General features: G+C 36.7%; 1 protein-coding gene across 7 annotated transcripts; it reads right to left on the bottom strand.

Moving 5' to 3' along the window:
* Positions 1–4,001: 4,001 nt before the first annotated feature.
* On the bottom strand, positions 4,002–9,370 carry LOC308394010 (uncharacterized protein). Of its 7 annotated transcripts, XM_080878101.1 has the most exons (7): positions 8,874–9,040; positions 8,264–8,473; positions 8,099–8,159; positions 7,939–7,987; positions 6,215–6,370; positions 5,919–6,011; positions 4,002–4,976 (listed from the first exon to the last, which is right to left on the bottom strand). In XM_080878101.1, exons 5-7 carry the CDS (start codon positions 6,284–6,286, stop codon positions 4,662–4,664), a joined length of 480 nt encoding a protein of 159 aa, XP_080734227.1. In that variant the 5' UTR covers positions 6,287–6,370; positions 7,939–7,987; positions 8,099–8,159; positions 8,264–8,473; positions 8,874–9,040; the 3' UTR covers positions 4,002–4,661. The 7 variants fall into 7 exon arrangements, with proteins under 7 accessions (XP_080734227.1, XP_080734228.1, XP_080734225.1 ...); XM_080878102.1 differs by lacking the exons at positions 8,264–8,473; positions 8,874–9,040 and adding an exon at positions 9,064–9,370; XM_080878099.1 differs by lacking the exons at positions 8,264–8,473; positions 8,874–9,040 and adding an exon at positions 9,064–9,370 and having other exon boundaries at positions 7,943–7,987.
* Positions 9,371–9,584: the final 214 nt, after the last annotated feature.

The raw sequence follows: 9,584 nt of genomic DNA, 5'->3' as shown, positions 1-9,584 counted from the left end.
GGGTTGCAAATGATTAAGAATAAAAATAAAAAACAAAAAACTATGTTGCTTCAGTTGTCATAAAACACTTCAAAAATAAAAGAAAAACACACATTCTTGGCTATCATGTGGGATTAGTTCTCATTCATTTTCTATTAAGAGCAACAAATCTCTACTGCAATTTTATGAACCCTTTGTTCAAATTTATCTCTTCTATTTCAGTCTCGTGTGTTTTATGGGAAATGACAGAGATAAAAACAATTAGTTCTTTTTATGATTAAATCCAATCCCATTAAAACATGTATCGGGAAAAAAAAGAGAGAAACCCCCACAAAACCAAAGACTTTGATGCCTTATTTAATAGAGGGTTTTACTAAACAATGTGATAACTGAAGATTAATCCATAAAACACACATCTGAAGGGTTATAAAGAAATACATTTTGCCAGTGCATGATGTGACCAAAGAGTTTCATTTAAATGGAAATTTTAGACTTGCCTAAGTAACCTGTAAATCCACACCCAGCCAGATTTGTAGCATTTTGCATGCAAACAGACACAAAGAACTGTGGAAGCAAACTGCCTACGCATTAATAACTTGAAGGATAGGCCCAAATGTAGCCATGCAGCGCAGCATTTAACCACCTAATCATGAGCAGTGTTTTTTTTTTTTACCCCTAGTGGATGATTTTAAAAGCCCTGCTTCTTGCTGCTGATTAATAATAAAGTGCCACTGAAGGGCAGAGATATTATATTAATGACACTGAAGGCAAGAGCTGTCTTTGTGAAACTATTTCTGCCTGTCTATCTCATAAAAAGGTAGCTTAATGTCATTCATAGGTGATGTGCCTTATGGTCACTTCACATCAGAGATTTTTGATGAAATGTACTGCAGCTGAAAATCACAGCTCCCCTACATATGCCACATTATACTGGCATATGTATTGACAATAAAGTAAATAAAGCTGCTACACAACTGTACATGTTGATACAGTTGTGTAGCAGGCAGGAAAAATGAATTATTTGAAAATATTTTTGCCTGTAATTAATATTAAGGAACATTAACAGCAGTGACTAGTCCTATGTACACGTCAGAAACTGTAGCAGGTGTTTGATCTGACAGTTGACTTAAGCTGTTTGTTGGATTTTGTGCTAAGAAGTAGAGGGTTATGATTGCAACAGTTAGTGGATGACACACGAGGCTTCATTAAAATGCATAAAAAAATGAATGTGTAAGTTAATTTTTACCCAAGCCATCAGTCAAGTCTTTAAGATTCCAGAATTTATTTTTGAACCCTACACAGGACACATTATTGAATCAATAATTCACAACAAGTCGCACAAGTCGAAGGCACTGAAGCAATGTACTCGCAACGAATGAGAGCACAGTCCCCTCTATTTTAAAGGCTCAAAAGTAACTAGACAATCGACCGACAACCTTTCTCATGGTCAGGTGAGGCCTCTTTCCTCATTATTTCTTTGCAAATAAAAGATCGTTAATCTTTTATCTTCTAAAGTGCTGAACTTGGATTTGTTGTATTTTTAATTGAATTATCAATATGAGGTTTTCAGTGCAAGTGAGGGAGGCAGGGGACGCCATTGTGGCACATTGTTAAAAAGAAGGACTATGTTGGCCAGCTCAGCAACAGTAAGAGGCCTGATAGAGCGCAGGAGGCAACCAATGCATGTGATCGCAGCCTTCTTTCTCTTCGCAGCATCTAACCAAGACAAGAAAACTCGGAAGGAGGTAGGTGTATCACTGTGAAAGTTTACAATGAATGCAAATAGAGAGGATTTATGAGAAGGTGAAAACCTCTGGAAGAACAGAAACTCCAGATTAGACTTTGCCAGAAAACATCTCAAAGAGCAACAAATCTCTTCTATGAGTTCATGAACCCTGAATCTTTTCTAATTCAATCTCATGAGTGTTAGGGGAAATGACAGATAAAAACAATTATTTCTTCATATTAATACATTTGCTCCCCTTACAACATGTACTGGAATGAAACAGAAAACCCCACAAAACCAAAGACATTCACATGCACAGTTATGGAAAAATTCTGATGAAACCTAAATGTACTTGTACCACAGTTTGTGGAAAGAGAGAAGTATAAATAAAAGTTCATGCTGGGGACACGGATGTTGCATGTATGGCTGCCAGTGGAACCAGGCCACAGATGTTTATTGAAGATGTGACTGCTGATAGAAGCAGCAGGATGAATTTTGAAGTGTACAGGGCTATACTCTCTGCACAGATTCAGCCAAAACCTGCAAAGCTGATCGGATAGTATCTCACAGCAAATAGATAATGAGCTAAAGCATACTGCAAAAGCAACCCAGGAGTTTCTTAAAGACAAAGAAATTGGAAATTGTTCAATGGCGAAGTCACCTGATCTCAGCCCAACAAACCATCTCAAAGGAGGAAAAAGCATTTGGCGATCTCCATGGTTTCTAGACACAGGCAGTCATTAATTACAAAGTATTTTCATTCATGTAATGTGTCCTGTTATGTTAGCTTGCACAAATACTTTTACACCTCTGGAAATGGGAGGAATGTGCATAAAAACAGGTGTAATTCATAAACAGTTAATGTAGTTTTGTTTTTTTTAAATCCCTTGAATGAAATCTGAAAGTCTGCACTTCAATCACATCTTTATTGTCTGATTTAAAATGTGATGTGGTATTGCACAGAGGGATAAGAAATGTATCTTAATCCAAAGCTCATGGAGTTAACTGGTGATGTTTAATATGCAGGCCTGTTAAAGCTGCTTATTTATGTGGTGTCAATCACCCATTTGCCAGGAAACTTAACAAAAGTTGACAACCTTGCAACCTGTGATTTATTGCAAAATTATATATATCTTTTAATAAAGGTCCAATTCACATAAGATTGAACTAGGGAGTATTAGCTGAAAATCTAGCAGTACAGCACAGAATAACTATGGTTTCTAGTGGTCTATTGTTATCATGCTACCTGAAGTACAAATCTTTGAATTTAATGAACCTGAGTTGGAGTGAAATAAATTGTGTGGACCAGAAACTGGGAGGTCTTCCTTTAGCTTTCAGCAGCATAGAAAAGCTGGCGTTGTTTTTCTTATCTGAAGGTGAACGGATTCACAGAGCTCCCTCTTAAACCTTGACTGAATTTGTTGAAAAGGCATGAAAAGTGTTACAGATTATAACCTGTATTTGAATGGCAGCAGATGACTATAATTTCAACAAGTGAAAGGTTTTTCTTTCAGGGCAGAATTCTCAGGAAAAGAAATTAAATAATAAACTAATAATAATTTAAAAATGTGCATGCTCTGGTTGGAATGTGATGTTACCAGGGTTTCCTTTAAGGCTTGATAACCAAGCAAAATAAATGAAAGCAAATGAAAGATATGTCAACGTTGTTTCCCATGAGCAGAGCTGTTATTAGTTGCTTCTGAGAAATAAAGTTACCTGCTGGGTAAGTTGCACATTGTAGACATGCTGCCACACTCAAAAAAATCTGTTGTTGGATGAACACAATTTAATCATGGCACCCTTTTTGCACACAATTTAACCAAGTACAATAAACCCTTTTCGATCATGTCAAACCAACACATTTAGCATTTGGTGGTTTAATGTAATCAGATTACGTTGGATCAACATACTATACTTACATTGATTTGAAGTGATTTATTTAAGTATGTAGAGTGAAATTTGTTTTAATTCATTCTACACAATTTAAAAAGTTTAGGAAAACAGAATTAAATCTTGTTGTTTCAACAACTACTTTGTTAATCAAGGCAATGATCTCACTCATTTCAACCAAATTATTTCAATTAGATTTGTTTACATTTGTTACACATTTAGAAACCCACTACTTTACAAAAAAAGTCACAATCAGATTATGATAACATTATCTTTATTAACTGGATTTAGTGGACAATATAAAAGCTTACCATTTTTGTACACCTGCAAGCATATACTTCAAAAGGTAAAATGTTAGAATACTTATTTACATAGGTAATATGTTGGAACCAAAGCTTCCACAACTGAAAACAGATGCAAAATTTGCTCAATATATCGACTGCATTTTAAAAAATTAAACTAAAAGATAAAAATACATCTCCCACTTGGCAAGTTAAAACATGTGACAAAATCGAATTGTGTGAATTTGGAAAAATAAAATAAAATAATTAGAAATATTTTGGGGGCAATACAACAACAACAAAAAATTCCATAGGTGATGAAAATCTATATTTGTTTGGTGTATCTCATTGAAATAATTATTAGTTTGACCAATTTTTATATTTCTGTATTTATTTTTTTAATTTTGGTTGCAGTCCTCCACAGCTAGCAATATAGTTTTGCTGTGTTTTAAAACATGCTAGCAAGCAAAATGGAAACAATAATACAGTGAACTTAACAGGTGGCAGTGGTCTTAAACTTTACAGGACCTTGATACATAAACACAACATAGTACTTCTGTCAGTACTTCTGATCCATTTTGAGCCATCTATATAAGGACAAACAAAAATCATCTGCAGTGCTGTATAAAAGGTGAATTGCCCAACAGAGAGAATCCAAAAACTTAAAAAAAATGTTTTAAATGAAAGAAAAAAAATATAAACAACTCAAATATTAACATTATATATTGGAAATCACCATTGCACCAATGAACCATTCAAGACCTATCAGTCATTTTCAAGTGCTCTCACCCCATAAGCTTGTTTTTCAGAAACTGTACCTTTGAAGACAGCTTTTGTCCATCAAGATTTAAAAGTATCTTCTGGAGGACTTCAAAGGTGCATTTAAGTTCTGGTGGGTAGCTCAGGTTCAAACAGTATATGAGTCCAAACAACAGAGCACATGCTTGTGCAATGTTACCCAAATCAGTGTTAGCCTCCACACCCTCAATCACGACACCAACGTCCTCTGGGTCATCTTCAGGTTCAGCACCCTCCTTCTGGATGACGTACACCCCCATCACAGTTTGCTCCATGCAGCTTTTTGCCTCGCTGTCCGTATCCTACATGAAAAAGTATAAGACAACAAAGTAAAATTTAAGAGATTGTTTAAACAACTGTTTCTATGCTGTTCATGAAATCCAAGTAGTCAAAGTAATAAACAGAAAATTACACCACTAAAGTAGTTGTTAGTAATTACTCCAATACATAAATTATAAAATACACCTCTCATGTCAAAAGAGGTGGCATAATTGACCTCTCACCGGCCCCTCCCCCGAAAGGGCCATTGTCCAATTACACATTATAGCAACCGTTACTGTGTCTGACAAACATTAACCTCAAGCAAGATGGAGAAGCGGTGTGCCCACCGATATGCCGAGAGATTGTGTCTGGAGGAGTTGTGTTCTTTCCATTCACAAAGTCAAAAACAACGTGAATGGATTAAACAGTGTGTATGGCCCCATTCCCAGGTAAATGTACCGAACATTATGAAGCATGTCTGCTCGCACATTCGGGTACCCATTGGTGCGCAGAGGAAACCATTTGTTTGTCGGACGTAGCAAGAGTAACTTAGGGGGACAGGACTCGAGAAAAGGCTAACTCAGCTGCTAAAATAAAACAGGTATAGAAGTGTTAGTACTAAACAGCTCAAAGTTCATAGACATTTCTATTTACAAATACTGATGACCATAACAATGAAAAAACAACAGGACTTGTTTTAATCCAAGTACAGATTCAAAAGCAATATAGTCTTGATGCATGTTAAATGCATTGTATGTTTGTGTATCAAGTTTAAGTAGGCATAAATTTCTTTCCTTCCAATACCAAATTCCAGAAATTCTTTATTGCAACGCTTAATACTGTTTGGTATTCAAGACATCCTTTCCCCAATACCAGGTGTCTTGTTGCTAATCTCAAAATTTTAATTTTAATGATTTGCATTTGAGGCAACGTCACAATTTGTATGAGAATGTTACAGACAACATGCTGTCACAATGGCTCACCAAGTACTCCTTTATTAACTTCTCATAGTCTTCGTTTAGGTGGATGCACAAAGACTTCAAGATGCATGCTCGTCTGGTATGGATGTTGTCATGCTGGAGAGGAGGAGGAGATAATATGAGCCAAAACCAGTCTGTTTTTCTTAAAGCTAGGGTAATCAGTTAACTTGCATAATTATTCTTTAGGTTAGAACCTGGCATGTACCAATTGTTAAGCCGAAACAAAATTGACAACTTCATCTCCAAATAAAAGTTATTTTTGCTGCCTATGACAAAGTCTACTCAATCCTAATACAAACCTTGGAGATGGCAAGCATGAGACCTCTTATTTTCTTTCCACGTGTCCCTCCTTTGGTCAGAAAGATTTCCATTAAGCGTGGCGCGTATTGGTCAAGCTCGGCAAAGAAAGTAGATAGCAGAGGCTTTGTGGTGATTCGCAGAAACTCCTTCTCAATCTGCAATAGAGAACAAATACATTGATTAAAAACGCAACTGTATATTTCACTCACTTCACATCTAAGCTGACTAAAGCTGCTTTTAGAAGACCATGCAGACATCAGTGCTGTCTGTGTAGGACATGAATCAGTCTGTGTCAGATACTGAATTTGAAATTTCCACTAAAGTCACAAGTAAGAGGCAAGTGGAACCAAGATCTAGGCCATTTGCTTTTTGAAGTTTGCAAAGACTGCTAAATTGCACCAGTGGTAGTTCACTCTTTGCAACACAGTATGCTGTTCTAAACAGATTTTTCAGGTTTATTTTTAGTATATTATTTGCAATTGGTGTTTGTTCTGGGAAAGATATTGCAGACTGAGCAATAATCCATTTCTAATGGGGGCCTTTCTTAAAATGACTGGTCCCAGTAACAAAGGCGCTTGTCGACTCAGAAATCGAGGGAAAACCAACAACACACCCGGCAGAACATTATGTTATTTACACGGGTGCACATAAGTGGTCCGCATGTGCGCATTCGCTGTCAAAATAAAAGACGCGCAACAGATAAGAAGTTGCAACGCACGTTTGCATCCATATAAAAGGCACTGTTTTTGTCCGCTAGAGTGGGATTTTCACGGCACATTCTGCACCACATCTGTGTGTTCATCATTTGTTTGAAGCCAGCTCACCTCCTGCAATCACTTTCGCGCTTCTTTTGTGGTTCGGACTCCTTCTGACATTTCTTTGGAGGTGGAGGAAAACCAAAGTAATTGCTTAAAGGAGCTTCTTCGACATATTTAAGAGTTCTAAACAAATATGTCCTCCTCCAGAAAATCTTATGTATGCAAACACGCGTTGCAACTTCTTATCTTGTGCGCGTTTTTTATTTTGACAGCGAATGCGCACCTGCGGACCACTTATGTGCAGCCCTGGTTATTTAGCTCATCATGTTGCAGCCACAGAAATTCTTTTGTCCATGAAACCATAAAGCTGCACTTTCTTTTTGCCTTATAGTCTGATTTGTCATAACTTTTCCGTTTTGTGGTAAGCTTTTCTTTGGCTGTCACTTCTTCACCCTGACCTGTCTTATTTGGCTAAGCAGAACTACAATTAATATCCTGCTGCTTTTACACACGCACTCACATAACACTCAGCGATTGTCTGCGCGATCAACCTCTCACATGTTTAAGCTGCGGGAGATTTCACTTGTCATGTTTGCATAGTAAGCTAACGATTGATAAGACGATGTCAGAGGAATTGGTGCACAAATTATCATCACTCACAGATCAGTGCTGTCGCTCTCTATACACAGGTCGCGCGATTGCAAAGTGAAAGCAAAAAACAAGCGCAAATTCAAACGCGATTTCAATATGTCACATATTGACAGTGGCTCACCGATGCCAATGACATAATTACCCAGCTACATTTCCGAAAGAATGCAGAAGCATTGACATATATTTTTCCTTCTTATGACAGCCCGACGGGCAGGGCAGAGATAGATTTTGGTAGCCCGACTGGAAAAATCGCTAGCCCTGGGACGTCGGGCTAGCCATTTTGCGAGCCCTGTACAGTGTTTCAATAATTGTACCTACTACTCTCCCTGATGGAACAACGCTTGCACTGCCACATACAAGTCACTGAAAGAAAAAAAGAAAAGCAGTTTTAAGGATAGTTTTATTGGCACCTTTTTTTCACTTTGATTAAATCATAAAACTATCATAAAAAATATATGATGGTAAAAGGCTTACCATGTATTAAAGAGGAGGCACAAACAATCAGAAAAAGGGGTCAGCTTTCTTTGTGGTGTTACTATGGTAAAGAAAACAGAAAAAATTATTTTATAAAAATTCCACAGTGGATTTTTTTTTACTTTGTTGCAAATGTATAAAAAAAATACAAATACATATAAATACCTCTTGCAATATAAAATTCACAGATAAATATCCAATCTGTTGCCAAATGTAATAGCAGTGTTTCACACTATGCAATAAAGATGCTGGTAGTTGCGGTAAAGGTCCCACAGGCAATTTTCATAACTATCCGCCATTGCCTTTTCCTCTGACCTCGTGTTTATGCTCTTTTTCCCATGCACTAGCATCAAGTCAATTCGAAGGATGCAGCCCCTGAATTTGGACACAGCTAATATTTAGCAAATCGCGCATGCTAGTTTAACTTGCATTACTGTGAGAGGCCGAATGCTTAAAATAAAAGGAGAGAGAAAGAAAGAAAGAAAGAAAGAAAAAATGCAAATGATAATAAAAAAAGTGAACAAAGACCATGTCTTGCAATAACCGTCATTTAAAACCAAAGTGAATGCTAACAGAGCTAGGTAGAAGTTCAATGAGACAACCATACTAGCTTTAGCTAACTTCATTTACTTTGAAAGTGAATTACAAACGTGTTAAATATTGAATTAAACATATCAATAACCGCTAAAAACACTATAAGACTAACTGCAAAAACGGGTAAAAAAAAAAAAAGAAAAACAATGAAGTGGAAATGCTAATAATAGTATAAATATACCCAGAGCGGATTATAAATCAGGTATTAGACGGTACCGATTGGCACCGTCTAATACCAGATTTTCACTGTATTTGCTCCACTCCCGCTGTCTAATGACAACTTACACATTTGGAATTAAAAACATTGTTAAACAATTAATGGACAAAACAACTTCGTTTGACTAAGATATTTTGAGTTATTTATTACTTACCTGTATTGTGGAAGATTCCGCAGAGGGAAATGGCAGTCCACTGAACACATATAACTTCTCCGCGTTCCCGCCTCTTCACTTTTGGGAAGTTTGAGCATGCGCACTAGGCATCGGTTTTAGAGTTGTTGATTTAAAATAATTACATTTAATTGAACTGAAGAATGCAAATCTAGTTCATTAAACTTTTTGTTATTTTATGTTAAACCAACAACTGATAATGATTTAAAAACCTAAACTCAATATGTTCATGTTAAATAGACAAATGTCTATTGAATTAATCAAACAACTGCCTTAGTTGACTTTTTTGAGTGCAAATGAGACGCGTCAATAAATTAAATCTGTTTTTCACGGTCGAAAGCATTACAAAGTTTCCACTGCACGAAATGCTCTTTGTATCTTAAACTTCCAAGCTGGTGAAAGCACACGTCTCGCTCCTCCTCCAGTTTTCGTTGGATCTGTTGTGACCTGCAGCACATGTACCTACCTAGAAAATCAGGTTGTGGTAACACAGCAATATCTGA

Source organism: Rhamphochromis sp. 'chilingali', assembly GCF_963969265.1.
Source record: "Rhamphochromis sp. 'chilingali' genome assembly, chromosome: 3".
NCBI lineage: Eukaryota > Metazoa > Chordata > Actinopteri > Cichliformes > Cichlidae > Rhamphochromis > Rhamphochromis sp. 'chilingali'.
This window is presented reverse-complemented; position numbering and strand designations above follow the sequence as displayed.

Coding starts and splice junctions, on each gene's coding strand:
- LOC308394010 (XM_080878102.1), bottom strand. CDS start 6,286: ATGGAAATCTTTCTGACCAAAGGAGGGACACGTGGAAAGAAAATAAGA. Junction 6,012..6,214: donor TCATGCTTGCCATCTCCAAG/GTTTGTATTAGG, acceptor CCTCCTCTCCAG/CATGACAACATCCATACCAG. Junction 4,977..5,918: donor AGTTAATAAAGGAGTACTTG/GTGAGCCATTGT, acceptor TTTTTCATGTAG/GATACGGACAGCGAGGCAAA.